Genomic DNA, 20,053 nt, shown 5'->3' with positions numbered 1-20,053 from the left:
CCGCGAACCTGGAAATTTTGGAAAACAGATGTCTGGCATGAATCGCTGTCTTGAGGTCATGCCACAGCATATCAATGGGATTCAAGTCTGGACTTTGACTTGGCCACTCCTGAACGTGTATTTTGTTATTCTGAAACCATTATGAAGTTGATTTACTTATGTGTTTTGAATCATTGTCTTGTTGCAACATCCATCCTCTTTTTAGCTTCAATTGTCTGACATACGGCCTCAGGTTTTCCTGCAAAACATCCTGATAAACGTTTGAATACATTCTTCCATTAATGATTGCAAGTTGTTCAGGCCCTGAGGTAGCAAAACAGCCCCAAATCATGATGCTCCCTCCACCATGCTTCATAGTGGGGATGAGGTGTTGATGTTGGTAAGATGTTCCATTTTTCCTCCTCACATAACGTTGTGTGTTACTCCCAAACAATTAAACTTTGGTTTCATCAGTACACAAAATATTTTGCCAAAACTTCTGTGGAGTGTCCAAGTGCCTTTTTGCAAATATTAAACGAGCAACAATGTTTTATTTTGGACAGCAGTGACTTTACACAGTTGATGTGTGCACAGAGATATCTGACTGTGCCAGTGATTTCTGTAAGTCTTTAGCAGACACTCTAGGGTTCTTTTTGACCTCTCTAAGTATTCTGCGCTGAACTCTTGGTGTTATCTTTGGTGGATGGGCACTCCTTGGGCAAGAAGCAACAGTGCCAAACTCTCCATTTGTGGACAACTTCTCTGACTGTCGACTGATGAACATCCAGACTTTTAGAGATGGTTTTGTATCTTTTCCCAGCTTTATGCAAATCAACAATCCTTGATCGCGGGTCTTCAGACAGCTCTTTTGACCGAGCCATGATTCACATCAGACAGTGCTTCTCATCATGACAATTCTTACCAGGTGTGTGTTTTATAGTGGGCAGGGCAGCTTTAAAACACTCAGGTGTGTGCCCAATCACTCATGACTTAAATTGTTTGGTAAAAATAAGTTTTAATTGCTCTTTAAGTCTCCTTAGGCAGAGGGTTCACTTATTTTTTTCCCCCCTTCTGTCATTGTTTGCATGCTATCTTCATTAAAATATAAAAACCGATAAACGCGTGGGTGGTTTTAGTTAAAGCAGATACTGTATTTTCATCTGTGTCATTTTGAAAAAGATCAGAACCCATTTGATGGTGACTTTATGCAGAAATGTGAGAAATTTCAAAAGGTTCAGATACTTTTTCACACCACTTTAACTATTTGTTTTTCTGTTTACTGAAATCCACAGAAATAAACTCATTCTTCCTCTGGCCAAGATTGACGACCTTGCGAGTTGTAGTCTCTGTAATAAAGTTAGAAAGATTCTAATTATCCTATAAGAATAAATAACTATTCAATTACAATCCCATATTAATTTGCTTTACATTTTAGTCAGAATAATAAAAGTAAATTCTTCAGCCACATAAAAAAAAAAATGGTAATAAAAATGAGGGGAAAACATGCACCAACTGGTCCCCTGATGCTTATGTAACACACACAAAAATCACAAACACACCCAAGTCTTTTTGTTTTTGTTTTATAAGTTATCGTTGTATAACAAAACTCTCCAAATTCCTTGAAATTGCACATCTGGTTTCCATTTGCGTTTTATTACATCATACATACAGACACAATGGCGGAATGACACTGCTGGCCAAAGGTATTGGCACCCCTGCAATTCCGTCAGATAATGCTCAATTTCTCCCAGCAAATGAATGCAATTAAAAATGCTTTGGTAGTAATATCTTCATTGATTTCGCTTGCAATCAAAAAATACAAAAGGGAATCGAAATTTGTTTTAAAACATCATTTTACACAAAACCAGGCAAAAGTGTTGGCACCCTTTGGAAAAATCATTTGATGCCTCTTTAATTTGTGTAATTAAGAGCACCTACCTGTGGCAATAACTAAATCACACTTGCAGCCAGTTAAAATGGATTAAAGTTGACTCAACCTCTGTCCTGTGTCCTTGTGTGTGCCGTATTGACCATGGAGAAAAGAAAGAAGACCAAAGAACTGTCATAGGACTCTTGTGAGGAAGCATGGGAAATCTCAAGGCGACAAGTCCATCTCCAAAGACCTGAATGTTCCTGTGTCTACCGTGCGCAGTGTCGTCAATAAGTGTAAAGCCCATGCCACTTTGGTTAACCACCCTAGAATTGGACGGAAAGGAAATTGACGAGAAATTTCAACGAAAGATTGTGCGGATGGTGGATAAAGAACCTTGAATAACATCCAAACAAGTTCAAGCTGTCCTGCAGTCCGAGGGTACAACAGTGTCAACCGTCTGAATGAGGGACTCTATGGCAGGATACCCAGGAAGACTCCACTTCTGACCCAGAGACATACAAAAGCCAGGTTGGACTTTACCAAAAGTTACCTGACAAAGCCTAAAACGTTTTTGAAGAATGTTCTCTGGTCAGATGAGACAAAAGTAGAGCTTTTTGAGAGAAGGCATCAACATAGTTTAAAGAGGGGAAAAAATGAGGCCTTCAAAGAAAAGAACATGGTCCACACAGTCAAACATGGTGGAGGTTCCCTGGTGTTTTGGGGTTGCTTTGGTGCCTCTGGCACTGGACTGCTTGACTGTGTTCATGGCATTATGAAGTCTGAAGACTACCAAGAAATTTTGCAGCATAATGTAGGGCCTGGTGTGAGAAAGCTGGGTCTCCCTCCAGCAGGACAATGACCCAAAACACACTTCAAAAAGTACTAGAAAATGGTTTGAGAGAAAGCACTGGAGACTTCTTAAGTGGCCAGCAATGAATCCAGACCTGGGGAGATCTGAAAATGGCAGTTTGGCGAAGGCACGCTTCAAATCTGAGACTTGGAGCAGTTGGCCAAAGAAGAATGGTGTAAAATTCCAGCAGAGCATCGTAAGAAACTCATTGATGGATACTGGAAGCAGTTGTTCGCAGTTATTTTGTCTAAAGGTTGTGCTACCAAGTATTAGGCTAACGGTGCCGATACTTTTGTCCGGCCCATTTTTGTTTTTTGTAAAATGTTAATGATTTCATTGTTTTTTTCATTGCAAGCAAAATAAATGAAAATATTACTACCAAAGCATTTGTAATTGCAATCATTATCTGACAGAATTGCAGGGGTGCCAATACTTTTGGCCAGCAGTGTAGGTATGATATGATTATGATTGTGTTGGTGGTGGATAAAACATGCAGAGTAATGCACCGATATTACAGGGTCCGTTTTATTTTATTGTTCGTCTTTAATTTGTTAGCTATTTATTTATACCGATTAAGACTGGTTTGGTTTGCAGCTGGATGGATGTTTTGCTGTTTCAGCATGTAGGGACACAGTCTGTAACACAAGAAGAGATTTGTTAGCTGTTTATTTATACCGATTAAGACTGCTTTGGTTATGCAGCTGGATGGATGTTTTGCTGTTTCAGCATGTAGGGACACAACACAGTCTGTAACACAAGAAGAGATTGATTAAATTCCATTGTGTGCTGATAAATTCATCAGGACAGCTTGGGTAAGAGGTTGCTGACGAAATTAAAATTGATGATTGTTACACAATGGCGAGCGAACACATGTCTGGCAGATGGGATGTGTTTTGGGGGAGAGGCACAGGGCTCTCTTCCAATAACTTGTCAGAGGATATATAGTAACTTACTGAAATAGACTTTAGGATAGAAAAAAAGGGGGGAAAATGTGGACCCTTTGCAATTTTTTGGTAAATTCCAATTGGTGGGCATGATCAAAATCTCACAAACTGCCCCATCAACAACAAATGTCGCAATTTTTCAAACAGGAATGTTACACAATTCATGCAGTAGGCTGTGCTCGTCTGATCTGCAGCTCCAATAAACACTTGCTAGAGGTTATTGCTACCAAAGGAGACGATGTTATGCAATATGATTAATTCATGCAGACATATAAGAAATTCCAAAGGGTTTCACAAAAGTAATCTGATAATATACAGGTAGTCGACATAGCCTACTTATGTGATTTCGACTTTTCAGTGCCAAAGAATCATCCGCCATTTTGTCTCCAGTTGTTTTGTTTTTTTTTAAGTTGCGCAAATAGTTCCTTATTGTGCCTCACAGTATCTATTTATTTTATTAACGTGTTCCGTCCTGTTTAGAAGCTTTTTACTTCAATTTTGACAATTTGTAAAGCTGTAACACACACTGCCAATTGGCAGTGTATCAAATACTTGTTCTCCCCACTGTATGTACACTTATGTTAAAAACAACACGCATGCAAACAATAAAACACTTGATTTTAAATAAAATACTGTATTGTTTTTTAACTGATAAAAAATCTGCGATAGGCTGAGGGTGCGAAGTTTGAAGCGCCCTCTAGCGACGGATCACTGACACTGTATGTGTTTACAAAGGACATGGCTACTGTTATTTCATTATGTGCAAAACCGACTGCAATTTGAGAATTGGCATGACAGTTTTGGTTTTAATGACCATAATCATTTGTGTTTGTTTGTTTGTTTGTTTGTTTTCTTACAACTTACTGATTTTGTGATGCTGGTCAACATCACCACAGTGACCTGAAAAAGAAAATAGAATCTTTTTAGATGGCAGTAGTATCAATGCTATGTATCTTTTTTTTTTTTTTTTTTCCTAGCTGTGGTGGTTATTTTTAGTCTTACTTCTCAAGTCATTTTACAGCTAAAATAACACAGTATTACATCACAATAATGAATCACAGGACGTACTGTAGGTAGGGAACGGGAAAAGGTACGCCAGTCCCAAAGCTTGTTTTTCAGCAAGTTGCTCAAACTTGGTCAGCAATGGTTCTAATAGATTGTCAACTGACCTTCCTGAATATAAGGCATAAAAACAGCATGACATCAAAACATTTTCTTCTAATCTCAATACTATCAGTATTAACGTTTATTTAGAAATTAGCTCACCATAGAGTTTCATGGTGATCTTGCCTCGTTTCTGATAATACATGATGGCATAGGAGGTGTAATCTGTTTCTCCAATGACGATATCGATGTTCAGGTCAGGGTGAGTTCCTAATTGAGGAAACGATGTTTCAGCCAAGATGTTATGCTCATATTATAGCACTTTTAAAACAGGGTTATCCAAGAACAACCTGGAAGTGTCAACCGTCCTGGTGTTGAAGTTAAATGGTACATCTGCATTATTTCCCAACACTGATGATTACTGAAATGTGACAAGAAAATTTAGGGTCACTTTTGTTTAGACAGCTTGTCTCACAGCAGATCAGAGAATGTTCATCCCGTGGCAGTGCATCCCAGAAGGAAATCTGTTGCTTAAAACATTCATTATTCTTATTGTACTGTGTACACTGCAAATACATCACTCCTTAAAACGAGTTCAATTCCCTTGTTTTCGAGGTATTTCAAAAATACTTTGCTGAAAATAAATTTAACATACTTATTTTAAGCAATACATTTGTATATTTGATCTTTTAAAAAAAGTTTGTCTGAAATGTTTTCAATTAAGAAAACAGTGGAACCTCTACTTACAAAATTAATTGGTTCCGGGAGTAGTATTGTAATTTGCAAATTCTGTAAGTAGAGGCTCGTTGTCCATGTAAATGACCTAATCCGGTCCAAGCCCCACCCCCCAAAATTCAAATATTAATCTTTTACAATGCATAAAAATGCATTAAAACATGTAGCAAATACATGATACAATTATATTATCGCACAATAAACATAAATCAGACTAATGTATCAACCCTTAAAATACCTCTATAAATCAATTGGGGCTTTCAAACGATTAAATTTTTTAATTGAGTTAATTACAGCTCAAAAATTAATCGCAATTCAAACCATCTATAAAATATGCCATATTTTTCTGTAAATTATTGTTGGAAAAGGTGAGACACAAGATGGATATATACATTCAACATACAGTACATAAGTAGTGTATTTGTTTATTATAACAATAAATCAACAAGATGGCATTAACATTATTAACATTCTGTTAAAGCGAGCCATGGATAGAAAGACTTGTAGTTCTTAAAAGATAAATGTTAGTACAAGTTATAGAAATTTTATACTAAAACCCCTCTTAATGTTTTTGTTTTAATAAAATTTGTAAAATTTTCAATCAAAAAATAAACCAGTAGCCCGCCATCGTTGATGTCAATTACACAATGCTCATGGGTGCTTAAGCCCATAAAATCAGTCGCACCCAAGCGCCAGCAGACGGCGACAAAACTCCAAAAAACACAATGAACAAGTTGGCATTGCACTGTGCTGTCATTTTAATCTGTTTGAGCGGGGCAGGTGCGTTAATTGCGTCAAATATTTTAACGTGATTAATTTAAAAAATTAATTACCGCCCGTTAACGCGATAATTTTGACAGCCCTAAGTTAAATATAAATAAACTAAACAAAAACATGTGTTATACCTCATTGTACCGTCCTTCCCGAGACGTTGGAGCTAAGTCCGAGCAAGATGGCAAGCTTAGCTCCGAAATGACGATGTCAGATGTCTGTGTATTAATTCATCTGCTCATGAATTCAACACTTGCAGAATGAAACTAAGATAAAAATTAAATGAAATCTTTTTCATCTTCAATAACAGCAGTTCAAATATGCGCTTACAAGTGTCATGTCATTTCCTGTTTTATTTTGAAGGCTTCACCCTCCTCGTTTCTGTGTACTTGCCCTTCCTCTGGTCACCTAATCACCTATTGTTTCCACCTGTTCCCCATTACCCCCTGTGTATATATTGCCTTAGTTTCCCTTGTATTGTGCAGAAGTGTCTTTCATCTAAGGTCAGTCACGTCAGCCTCACGCCATAGCTATCATAGTTATTCTGTGCATTATCCTCCATTTGGAGTGCTTTGTGTTTGTAAATTTGATCCGAGCCAGCTTGACTTTTTCCTCCATTTGGAGCGCTTTGTTTTTGCCTTACCTCCCTTTTGGAGTGCTTTGTGTTTGAAACCTTATTTTTTATTCTAGTCATTCTGACACATTCCTCCGTTGGAGCGCTTTCTGTTTGTACTTTTTCTCATCCCCGCATGTCAGCGGAAGAACCTTTGTTTTCAAAATAAAACTTTTTTGCCCGAAACTCCGCAACTGAGTCCACCTCGTCGTCTCAGTCTGACAACAAGTTGCTGCTGATACAACAATAACAAACGATTAGCATGTATCAGTCCGTATATAATAAAAACACATAAACTCGCCCCAAGTATTCAACCACAATTGAAAACGCACTATAATCTATACATAAGGGGTTATATACAGCCATCGCCTCTGGATGCTTCACAAGCAACATATGTGCGCGCAGGCTGTCACCCTGTCACTTGGCTGCCCTGTGTGCGCGTGCCGTTTTTGGGTGTCTGTACATGCTCTCACTTCCTGTTCAAGGCATCCTGCGCCAAAATAAAAGCATGCATCACAAAACAGAAGTCAACATTAAAAAAAACAAAAACGACGAGAAAAAACCCTGGGACTACTTGAACACCCATGTAAAGCTGTCGGAACAAGAGGGGCAAATGAAAAGGACGCTCGGATACACACAAACAAATATAGTACAGGTCCCTCTTAGCCAATTGGATGCCAGTAATGCTAGGCAATAGCGAACGGCAGAGCAGCTAAAATCAGTGGCGCCACCAGGGGGTGGCCAGGGGTGGCCACGACCACCCCTATAAATTGGTTGGCCACCCCACTTGCCAGTATATCGTTAGATTGTTGTAGCATCAGTTATGCATTTCATCCCAAATGAATGCATTTATTTTGTTTTGTCAAATGTAGGGCTGTCAAATTTATCGCGTTAATGGGCGGTAATTTTTTTTTTTTTTTTAAATAATCACGTGAAAATATTTATCGCAATTAATGCATTCGCGGTACGACTCATTCACGCATTGCCGCAAACAGCCTACAATGGCGCCGTTTTACTTTTATACAGAGATGAGAGGCAGAGTGGAGTAGATACAAGCATTCATTGGGGCCGTGCTTTTAATTGGCAAAAGCTTTTTCATCTCTCCCACAGCAACTATAAATATTGTGGGAAGCGATGTTGGGAAGAATGACAGGAGTTGATCTTTTTCTTACCACCATGTAGTGTACCCAACGCAGAGAAGATATAGCATTTGCAGCCACCACCCACAGTCATGGTTGCACCACTTCCAATCATGTATTTGGGCAGAACAGTTAAGTCGCTACAGTATCGTTTACTGAAAGCTCAACAAATACACTAGATGGCAATATTTAGTTACAATATACAAACTCACGTTTATCCTTTAAGAATTACAAGTCTTTCTATCCATCGATCCCTTTCACAGAAACAATGTTAATGTCATCTTGTGGATTTATTGTTATAATAAACAAATACAGTACTTATGTACAGTATGTTGAATGTATATATCACTCTTGTCTTGTCTTTCCATTCCAGCAATAATCTACAGAAAAATATGGCATATTTTAGAGATGGTTTGAATTGCGATTAATTACGATTAATTAATTTTTAAGCTGTGGTTAACTCGATGAAAATTTTTAATCGTTTGACAGCCGTAGTTAAATGTACACCTTATGCGTAGTATATACATAACACAATAAAACAGAATTGTTGTGGAACTCAAAATGTTGACTGGACAGTTTATGGACTATGCACATTAAATCATTAGTAACATCAAATATTACACAATACACCAAAGTATATCAGTAGCCGTGTCCTTAAGTCTTTCTGATAGTTTTCCCCTGACCTTTTTACTGCAATAATATAATGAAAACCTGAAATTAAGGCTTTTAGTTTTGGCCACCCCAAAATTTTAAGTGGCCCCATCTGGCCACCCCTATGGAAAATTTCTGGAGGCGCCACTGGCTAAAAGTATGTTACGTTCAGTACACTCTGGAAGCTGCGACTATCAGCCGTACTGTATTTTTTTTGCCTTCCATATCCTGAGGTGTGTCTTAACCTGAAAATTCTGTATGTTGAGATGTTCGTAAGTAGAGGTACAGATGTTGATATTGTTCAAAGCATTATTTGAAAGCAAATATTTCTTGATTGTCTTTCAGATGTATGGGCTTAATAAGAACAAAGAGTAATATTTACTTAAAGAAGGTGGAATAATCTGTCGCATTAATCTGTTAACGAGTCTTTAATACTCCAAACAAGATGGAGACAATTATTTGACTAGATTTAAGGGAAATAATCTGATCAGAGTGTACTTACTGACGAGTTTTAGTATTAACTAACAGTGATTGGTCTGAGGTGGGGGACATTGTGAGGGTCATGAGTGTCGGTTCCACTTTGGTGCCGTGATTGATTAGATAGGAGCATTTGGAAGCCATGTTGAGCAAGTACCATGTCCCTGTCATCTGAAACACACAAGCAAAGGAAAAAAATGAATACGAAATACTAAAGATGCATTGATACTAGGGCTGCAGCTATCGATTATTTTAGTGGTCGATTAATCGAACTAGTTAGTTCGAATAATCGAGTAATCAGATAAGGAACATAAAAAATGAAATTACCTTAGCTGAGCCTCAAACGGCATTTAAAAAAAAAAAAGTAGGTACAACAAAAGAACAATTGGCTAACTTACATAGTAAAAGTACGCTAGCTTAAATGCGATAAAATACTTTTTTTCCCAATTTACACAATGCTCTAAACAAATGCTCTAAACACATATTCCCACAAAAATTGGCTAAATATACCTTTAAACTAAATTACAAATGCATTAAAAAAATTAGCTCAAGCAAAAACTCAGCTTATGTTGGTCTTAACAGGGAGCAGATGGATTCAGTCATGTGAATGAGGCAGACTAGAGGGCAGTGTATCCACTCGAATCAATAAAACTAAAGGCGAACACTTTCAAAACAAACCATTACAACGCCCCTTTAATTAAACGAATACTCGAAGCAGCAAAATTCGAATATTTTTTCTAATCAAATACTCGAGTTAATCGATTAATCGTTGCAGCACTAATTGATACCGATACCAGTATCGGCAGGGGGCAAAATGGTGCTATCGGTATCGGCGAGTACCAACAAAGAGGGTGCCGATACCATTTTCCGGTCCAGTATTCTAATACTTGAACACAGCCTTTTTTTCACATTTTGAGAGGTGAAGTTAAATTGGCCAGTTTCCAAGCGTCCAAGGACAACTCCAGCTACCAAATGCGCCATGGCCGCCCTGGTATTGGAGCCAAAAAATGGTGTCGGTGCAACACTACAAAATACTGTGTACACTGCAAATGTATAACGTCTTTATTTATTTATTTATTTTCCCTTCAGGCATGACAAATCCGAACAAACATACAGCATTTATATGTGTTTACAATTAATTCAACCCAAAAAGAAAAGGGCAGACGGGAGAAGCCAAAGCTTATTGAAACCCGCCCCCAGTATACCCTAAAGGACGCAGAAAATATCGAATAGCAATTTTTGACACTCAGATTTCGTAGTGATCACAAGTTTTTTTTTGTTTTTTTTTTTACCATCCCCTCTGATTGTTCCTTTTCCCAATAGTACATTGTCGATCGTGGCAATGTGCTCGTTATGTTGATTAGATCCAGTAGATTAGTTCATAATTCAGTGGTTAGTTTATTCAGTTGATTTGACCCAGAAGATAGGGAATAGCTCGGGACCGATGGCAGGCAGTGTCCGCCACCCCCCTTTCGTCGACTTAATCATCGTCACAGCTTTCATTCCTTGCTGCCTCCCGACGAACATTCATCTCGAGGTTGCGCAGCTTCATAGTAAGTTGCATCGCCATTCCAGTTTTGGACTCAGGGCCTGGGGTACTGGCGTCGCTAGGTCCTTCTGACCACCTCATAAGGACCGTCCCAGCGTTCACTGTCCCACCTGGCACAATCTCCAATCCCCTGCAGAAGCCAGCAGCGCACCAAAAAGAAAACATCCTCGATATCATTCCACTTCGAGTGTGGTCAGACACAGCGGCCGCCATCTACCCCAGCTATCCTCCACAGATCCAGACTTTAACGTGTTTTCCGGGCAGGTGCGTCAGATTACCATTCAGAGACCATTTAAACAAAAATGTCTGATAAAACCAATGATATACTTGAGATAACAGCAACAGTAGTTAAGACTAGGGTTGTTCCGATCATGTTTTTTTGCTCCCGATCCGATCGTTTTAGTTTGAGTATCTGCTGATCCCGATATTTCCCGATCCGATTACTTTTTTTTGCTCCCGATTCAATACCAATCATTCCCGATAATTTTTCCCGATCATATAAATTTTGGCAATGCATTAAGAAAAAAATGAATAAAACTCTCACAAATATATACATTCAACATACAGTACATAAGTACTGTATTTGTTTATTATGACAATAAATCCTCAAGATGGCATTTACATTATTAACATTCTTTCTGTGAGAGGGATCCATGGATAGAAAGACTTGTGACTTTGTATATTGTGACTAAATATTGCCATCTAGTGTATTTATTGAGCTTTCAGTAAATGATACTGCAGCCATTCAACCCAAATGCATGATGGGAAGTGGACCCAGGACTGTGCGTAGTGCTACCAATTGCAAAATAACATAAGGTGTTAAGAAAATGATCAATTGCTACCTTGCTTCCCCACATTGCTTCCCATGCTATTTCTAATCGTAGGGAGACTGATTGTAAGGTTTTAGCCAAATAAAATAAGGCTCCAAAGGCTGCCAAAATTCACTCTACTCATTTTACGCTGCCTTTTAGCTCTCTATATAGGGAAAACGGCGCCATTACAGATGGAGCGCGACAATGCGTGAGTGGGTCGTGCAGCGCATGAATTAATTGCGTTAAATATTTTAATGTGATACATTTTTTTAAAAATACCGCCGTTATTGGGATAAATTTGATAACCCTACCTTAAGCCTAAACTAAAGACTCTGGATAAGTGTAACATATTATGTCTGTAACGTTAAATACAATTAGAAAATGATTTAATTAAAAAATATATATATTAAAATAAGGCATGGCCGATATTTTTTTGCCGATTCCAATACTTTGAAAATGACGTGATCGGACCCGATCGATCGGCATAAATAATATCAACATTTAGGTAAATATTACTAGTTGTTCTTATAAAGCCCATAAATTGGTCATTTTTCACCTAAATCAAGAAAAAATTGCTTTTAAATCATGTTTTGAACAATATTCTTGAATTGACAGCTTTTCTGACAAAAAAAAGCTTTTTTTAAGATATTTTAATTTGTTGCTTAAACTAAGTCTGTTATGCTTATTTTCAGCTAGCTACTTTTCTTATTTCAAGAAATCTGAGTAAAATTTACTTAAACCACTCGCAGGGAGTTTCACTTATTTCTAGTAGATTTACACTTTAAAATTTAACTAGGTTTTTTTTTTTTAAGTGTATTTTTGCAGTGCAGTAACTTAAGTTCCAGCTAGAACTCACTCTTATCCACAAAATATTTTATGGCAGATGTTGTGATTTATGTGTTATTAAAACAAGACAAAAAATCCCATAACCCCATTGACAGTTTACGCAAGCTAGTTCCTTTTGCTCGGAACAATGTTGACCTCTGGCTGAGCAAACATGCACAACATCATCAACTCTTTTAGGTTGTCCCCCCCCCACCCCCCCCCCCCCCCCACTACTGGCACTGCAGTGAAATGTCAGTCTTTGATGCAGAAATAAACTGCTTTATTCCTTTCTTTTGTATAAATATAGCAAAAAGAACTGCATTTATTCCATTAAGACATTTAAGGAATGGAAGATTTGTGATTAAAGGTAAAGTCGAGATGAAGTAGAAACATTTGCAGTACTAATCAAACCACAACGTTGTCTCTTAATAATTGATTTTTGTTGTGTTTTTGAGGCAGTTCTGGCTAATTTCAGCGTTCCACTAGTGCATGCCGTACCTGTTGTATGTCTACATTCTTTTGAGGCGGTGTCACATCTATAGGGTCGACCTTTGGCTTCTTGCGAGGTCGTCGTTGGGGTCTCGGCCGACTCTTTGCACCACCTACAGCCTCGGTAGCTCCCCAGAGGCACACAAACATCAACACTCCGAGGGTTAGCATTAATATCCTTACTCCTGCCATCTCTCTCTATTTATATATACTTTATAATCTCCTTCTGTATCCTCTTCCTACTGTGTAGTGTCCACACTTAGACCCACAAAATGAATACAACAGATAATGCAAGGGGCAAACTGTGTCAAAACTGGATGACAGGCAGTTAAATATTAACTAGGATGGGACCCTGCTGTTGAGTCACTTGAATGCAGTATGTAGCACAATACATGTTATAATTTTCAAGTAAAATACAGAACAGACAGAGCAATATATGTCTTTATTAATAAAATAATTGGCAAACTTCACACAACTGAGCAAAAAAAAAAGTAAACAAAAATGTGATGCTTCAAGCAATGAAAAGCAACTTTGTTGTTCACGACACACAACTCCAACTAACAGATCAGTTTTCTTCAGTCACGTCACGTTTGTTGTTGTCTCTAGGTTTAAAGTTGAGGGCTGCACTGTTAATACAGAACCGCTGACCAGTTGGGTCTGGACCATCCTCAAATACATGACCCAAGTGGGCATCACACTGCATGAAAAACAGAAAAAATCTGTTAAAAATGATGTGTAGACAACACAACGCTAGCCAGAATTCCAAGAGTGAAGCAGAACTAACATTTTTACAAAGGACCTCCATGCTGGCACTCCCCAAACTGTTGTCAGGGCGACGAATAATGGAAGTGTGGCTCTCATCTCGCTCCCAAGTGCCATGAGCCTCCTTGAAAGCTGGCCAGCCTGTCCCAGAGTCGTACTTAGCCTCTGAGCTATAGGGATAGTCACATACAATATTCTTGAAAAATGGCAAAAGGCAAATATGCTATTATAGGTATCCTTTCTCGTTGTCGCTGATTTCTGCATTAATTCATTATAAGAAATGACAACAATTTTGCTTAAACCAGTACTTCTCAAATAGTGGGGCCAACCACCGGGTGGGTGGTACTAGAACAACATGTAATTGCATATCCACTCACTGGGTGGCAGTGGTGCTCTTTTTCATAGTGTGTGCAGTATTTTTGCTTTAAACAAGAGCACACAGCAAAGAGCAGGATATATGAAATCTAAACGCTAAGACGAGGAAATATAAAGCGTGGGAGTCCAGTGCCACTCCTTGTTGTTTTATTCCTTTTTGTTTGGCATATTGTGCTCTAAGGTAATGTTGCTAATCAATTTATTATCATTTATTGATTTTATTACAGTTTATTTTTCAGCAGTGTTGTTTTAAATATTTCCTCGCAGAACAATTTTTTTGATGACGAGACGATAAGGAGCTAAAAATGTGTCTCGGGAGACTAATACATAATGAGACGAGAACGAGACAAAAACGGGCCATAGTTTTTGTCACGTTCACATTATGTGACATTTTATGGGTAGTTAGCCTGCATTGGAGCAGTGTCTGGTTGTGTCAATCATGTGATGTGCTGCCCCCCTCCCACTCACCCACTAAGGTCCTCTCCAGTCTCCCCATTGCTTGTTTTGAGACACATGGAAAGATTTGTCTTCTTATCTTGGCGAATGTGCAATGTTGCTTTAGCCTTTAAAGGTTTGTGCTGAGTGATCATAACACACTAAATGTAAGTTGTAGCATTGCGTTCACGTTCGTATTAGCATTAGGCTATTGCTAATGGCAGGCGTCCTCTTAAAATCTTGGACTTTTTTTTTTTCTTTTTTAAACATAGTTTATGGCATCCAGGTGGGTTTAATTAATTGAAAATAATGCACTGTTTTCCTGCTGAGGGTGTATTATCACGTGATAGATTTGTGGATGCTACAATACGTGCTTATATGTCAATGTTCATTAAAACGGCTGGAAATTGGAAACCTTTTTTCATTTATTTTTGGAACAAAACTTTCAAATTTTACAGACGGTGATATTGAGTAAAAATCGACTAAAACTAGATGAAATTAGTCTGAGATTTCGTCAACAAAAACTAGACAAACACATTTTGAAATGACTAAAATATGACTAAAACTAATAAGTATTATCGTCCATAAGACTAAAGCGAAAATTAAAAAGGCTGACAAAAACAACTGTTTTTCACTATCAAATGGCCACAAAAAATGTGCCTCGAGTGTTTTTTTTTAATTCAGGCAAATTGATGCTGCTTGTCTGTTACAAACAAAAACAATGTTAATAAAGTTAGACTGTATTGAAGGTTGATCTATTTTTGTCTTGTTAACAAGAAACAATGTTATGCAGAGATGCACTTATAATTTTAGAGACAAATGATACTATTTGCAGTGAAGGCAAAAAAGTTGGGGGGAAGGGAGTGTAAAAGAAAATAATTAAGAAGCACTGGCTTAAACTAATTGTGGCTTCCCATCACAATATTTGAATAAGTAAGTTTTACCTGAAGAGTGGTGAATCACAGCATACACAGTGGTACATCCCCACTTCATAGTGGTTCAAGTAGATCCCACTAAAGGGCTGAGAACAACCTCAAATGAGCATACAGGCTTATATATAGTATGTATTTCAATTGCAAACGCTACTTTTTCCCCTCATTTTGAATCCTGCGACTTATAGTCCAGTGCGGCTTATTTGTTGATTTATTTGGCTGCTTAATAGGTAACTTTATTTGACAGCGGCGTCATAAGACTGTCATAAGATCATCATAATTATGACATGACACTATCATGGGCATTACTGAATGTTTATGACAGATGTCATCAGGCAAATTATATCACTAACTCCATTTTTGTCCAGCTTGGATCATTTACATCCATTCAAAAGTGAGATCATTCGGAGAATAACAAAAAATGACATCTGTTATAAGTATTTATTAATGCTCACGAGTCACGACAGTGTCATATCATAATTATGATTGTCTAATGCCAGTCTTATGCGACACTGTCGTATAAAGTGTTATATATACCATAAGTAGCAATTAATGAAACAACTGGAACAGTAACTGAAGAAATAATAAGCACAAAACATGAATTTTGATTGTTATTTACATTTGTAGCGCTGCAATGCATGCTAGCAGGCATGTTGGACAACAACAGTGTTGACAGCAGGTGGCAGCAGAGGTAGACTGTCGCCCTCAATGGACCAGTGTTGGCCATATGAAGCTTCTTGAAGCAATGAATGGTGGTCAATTTGGTCTTATGACAGTCGTATGATGCCGCTGTCAAATAATGTGTTACCCGCAGAGGTTAATTTGTGCCGGCTCCAGCACCTCTTGATTTTGGCCTCACTGTGTTCCAGGACTTATTTGGGCAGATTCCCCACCGCTCGTGTATAGAAAATAATAATAATAAAATAAAAACGTTTTTTAAAAAATGTATGAAATAAAATATCTAAAAAATTAATTTACAGAACAAATCCCAAAAATTGCATGTATATAAAAATTTAACGTCATTTGAAAGAGTCGTAGATTTGTTGATGCACTGAAAAGCTGGACCAACAAATCACACCCCCGACATTAAAAAACCTTTGGAAATTTGTGGCATCTGGGGAGCAAGCAGCCAGGATCAAACAGTATTCCAACATGCCAAAAAGACAGTTGCATTTACTGTCTATTTTCAAAAAAAAAAAAGGAAGATGGTTCAAAACCAGTCAGAAAAGCAACAACCGGCAATGAGGGCAGCTGCAGCGATCATGCTAACTGGCGGGACAGGGTGCGGCAGGAAGCTAGCGCCACAGCAGCTAGCCAGGTTCACGGACAGCCAGCCAAGCCGGGGCAGGAGGCTGCTACCGTGGCAGCAGCTGGTCAGGTTCAGCGCCACCCGGAGTGGGGGCCAGCTACAGTGCCAGCAGTCAGCCAGGTGCACCACCAATAGCCTGAGCAGCAGGCCAGTGCCCAAAAGGGAAATTCGGGTTTGGTCTGCACAATTTGTAAGGCGGTGGAAACTTTGGGGCCGGAGAAGAAATGGAGATGAAACTCTAAAAAGAATTGGTTTGTGTTATTTATTGTAATCTCAGATTTTTTTTTTTTATGTTTTATAAATTAGATCTGTTGAGAAACTACTGTAAGCACCACCTGTGGTTATGTGGGCAATTGTCTGAGCTGTGCAGAGTATAGCCTAAATAATTGCAAATTGTTTTCATAACATTTACTAGTATACCATCGATACTATCTGAAATTGAGGCTTTAAGTCCCACGGCATGGCAAGTGAGCATTTGCGTGTTGTTTTCAGCACCATTTTCTGCGTATGTTCCGGGACCTGTGCCCGTCTCATAATCCCTGCGCTGTCATATGTACTTTGTGTTCCGGCACCTTACGATTTTACAAATTAAGCACTGGTTACCCGTTAATATTTTATGGTGTAAATATCCCATAATACAGTGGGGACAGCTGCTGCTTATAGTCCAGTGCGGCTTATCTATCAAAAAATGCTGTTTACATGTCAAATTTGGTGGGTGGCGGCTTATAGTCAGGTGCACCTTATAGTCCGAAAATTACAGTAGTGGTTTTAGTTGATAAAAGACAATTTGCTAGCATAGGATGCCATGTGAATTAATCTTGAAGTCGTCTTTGTGCTCATATATTGTAATTTGAACTGACTGCACGTAACTTTCCTTGCAGTAAACCAGTTTTGTGGCTGCGATAGCTGAACCAGACCTTGGTCAATAATACTGGGAAGAGCAAAGTCCCTATTGAAGTGCTTGTGTGTGTTGTCAAACGTCATGTCCTCATCCGCATAGCGTTTTTTTCAAGACCCCCTGGGATGTCTCAAAATCTCTTATTTGTTTTGATTGTTACTCACCACCTCAGTCCCCTTTTCTCTTGTCACGACATATTGCTCAGGGGAGAGTTTCTTTTGCCAGTCTGTAGTTTCATCATAACGGGTGAGGGATGTCAGGACTGAAGAGAGAGGAGGACATGACTTAAAATCAATAGCCAGAGTATAATTTTGTTAAATCTTTGCCAAAATTTCGATGCAAGCACAACGTTCTTCTCTTTGCACAATCAATATTGTCAGTAAAAAAATTCTCAACCATTTCAAATTGGAATTCCAGGTTTATTTATTTTTTCAAGTTTCAAAGCAGTGGCCCTGCACATGGACCGAATGTAATAGATTCAACTTACCCGGACTTGTGTGTACTTGGCACGAGGCTGGGATGCGCTTTGGTAATAACGATAGTGCAGCTCTTGAATGTTTAGAAATGAAAAGGAGCCGAGTGACTAGTCGAGACATGCTTAGAGTGTGCCGTTTTCAAAGTGTACGAGGGCCAGCGATTCTTCACGCTGCAGGAAGCCAGTCTTGGTTCCTCCCCTGGCCGATATGCTTGTTAGAACTAGGTGACCCTTTCAAAAAAGTCCTACTTGTTACAATAGAGGTCAAAGTGAACTAGGTTAACTCCTTCTAATTGCTGGCCAATGTCCAAAGCCAACTGAGCATGTTCATGGACAGAAAACTCAGACATGGTGGATAATTGACAGATGATAATGTAGCTCCCTGTATTAATGGATTTGTTGTTGCAGGTGCAGTAGTTTAGGCGACCTTTGAAGGAAGCATGCAATCACCGGAGTACATTCGTACACTGCAATAGTTCTCATGCTTATTCCATTTTTCTCCCTGGCTTTTTAATCGAGTATTCATTGTGAACAATAACCAAGATGCTGTGATATTCGTTTTGTAGAGGTCAATTGTAGCCATTCAAACCTTCAGATAGTGAGGTAAAGTAACTGTATTTCGGTACATTTTTGTGTAGCTGTACTTTGCTTGAGTACAAATATGAGTAGTACTTTTAAATTCACTAATTTTACAGCAGGAATATCAATCAATCAACTTTATTTGTATAGCACATTTAAAAAATCCAAAGTGCTTTACATACCATAAAACAGCAAAATAAGTTAACTTTCAAAGATGAGACAAACACATAAAAATAAAATAGTCATTGCATTAAAAGCTGAAGAAAAATAAAATATTTTTACTTCACTACTTTTCAAATTGTTGCCTCTGTTACACTTTACTTATGTTTGTTTTCCATTTTTTCCTCATTGGGAATCAAAATGTTCTTTATTTTTCATTTTTTTTTACTTGTCCTGTTCAGCTGTTTGACACGGAGAATGGAAGTCTAAGTGTCCGGTTGGTCGGAACGGTTTTAACGTTTCACATTGAGAGTATGACTTACTCCCATTGTGATCATTCAACATATCTCGTTTATTATGACAAAGCAGCGAACAGGATGGGGTTATGGGGGAATAAAAGAAAAACACAAGAGAAGAAAGAAAAACACAAACAAAAACTAATATAATGAACGCATACACTAACAATTAATATGTTGGTGTTATCGTCAGCAAGATGTATTTCCGGTTGACACCATGTGGGGGGCCTGTTGACCAGGGAAATAAGGGGAGGCGGGTGGGGAAGTCTATAAGCTAAGTGATTGGGAGGGGTAGAGTGTACACAAATCAGCTCTGTGATCTAGAACCCAGTAATCGTGTGAATCCCTTGTGAGTGTAAGCCTGTTGGCAACCGACCCCATGCCGCCCCACCGCCAGCTTCTGTTTATAGTGTAGTCTATTTTATTGCTTTTTTTTTTTTTCCATTCTGCATGGTTTCAAATAAAACAGCAGTCAACGAATTGTTTTTTAATATTGACTCAAATTTCTGAATGTATGTACAGTGATCCCTCGCTACTTCGCGCTTCAAATATCGCGCCCTCAGTCCATTGCGGATTTTTTTTTTTTTTTTAAATACAGCATTTTATATAGATGTCCAGATCGGATCACGTACAGCTTCTGAGGCCATGTCTACACCTAGCAGTTTTTTTTTTTTAAACCAAGGATATATATAAATATATATATAAAATATTTACGTCCACAACAGCACGTTTGTGGAAAAAAAAGAAAAAAAAACCTTCCACAGTCAACCGCATTTATTCGTTTTTAAGTACATTCATAACAATGTGCGAAAAATAATTGTCCATACCCCCATCCTTTGCATGTGTTATTGAATATGAAGCACTAAAAGACTTTGTAAATAAATGGAAGCAAAAAAGCACCTGTCTAATTTACTCCAAATATAAACGTTGGTCTCACACGTGACCTAGGGACAAAGTTTGTCGCAGTTGTACTTATTAGTGTCCACATGGCGCCACAAACGCAAAATTCGCACATCTTCACT

General features: G+C 38.3%; 2 protein-coding genes across 2 annotated transcripts; both read right to left on the bottom strand.

The window, feature by feature from the left end:
- Positions 1 to 1,552: 1,552 nt before the first annotated feature.
- c8g (complement component 8, gamma polypeptide) lies at positions 1,553 to 13,100 on the bottom strand. The gene is made up of 7 exons (XM_057824866.1): positions 12,821 to 13,100; positions 9,162 to 9,307; positions 5,101 to 5,171; positions 4,913 to 5,020; positions 4,715 to 4,819; positions 4,511 to 4,546; positions 1,553 to 3,337 (listed from the first exon to the last, which is right to left on the bottom strand). The coding sequence occupies exons 1-7, from the start codon at positions 13,001 to 13,003 to the stop codon at positions 3,318 to 3,320; spliced, it is 669 nt and encodes a 222-aa protein (XP_057680849.1). The 5' UTR covers positions 13,004 to 13,100; the 3' UTR covers positions 1,553 to 3,317.
- A 165-nt stretch (positions 13,101 to 13,265) lies between these two features.
- On the bottom strand, positions 13,266 to 18,188 carry msrb2 (methionine sulfoxide reductase B2). The gene is made up of 5 exons (XM_057824867.1): positions 18,010 to 18,188; positions 17,687 to 17,784; positions 15,328 to 15,404; positions 13,596 to 13,743; positions 13,266 to 13,508 (listed from the first exon to the last, which is right to left on the bottom strand). The coding sequence occupies exons 1-5, from the start codon at positions 18,116 to 18,118 to the stop codon at positions 13,377 to 13,379; spliced, it is 564 nt and encodes a 187-aa protein (XP_057680850.1). The 5' UTR covers positions 18,119 to 18,188; the 3' UTR covers positions 13,266 to 13,376.
- Positions 18,189 to 20,053: the final 1,865 nt, after the last annotated feature.

This window comes from Corythoichthys intestinalis, chromosome 20 (assembly GCF_030265065.1).
Source record: "Corythoichthys intestinalis isolate RoL2023-P3 chromosome 20, ASM3026506v1, whole genome shotgun sequence".
NCBI classification, from domain to species: Eukaryota; Metazoa; Chordata; class Actinopteri; order Syngnathiformes; family Syngnathidae; genus Corythoichthys; species Corythoichthys intestinalis.
This window is presented reverse-complemented; position numbering and strand designations above follow the sequence as displayed.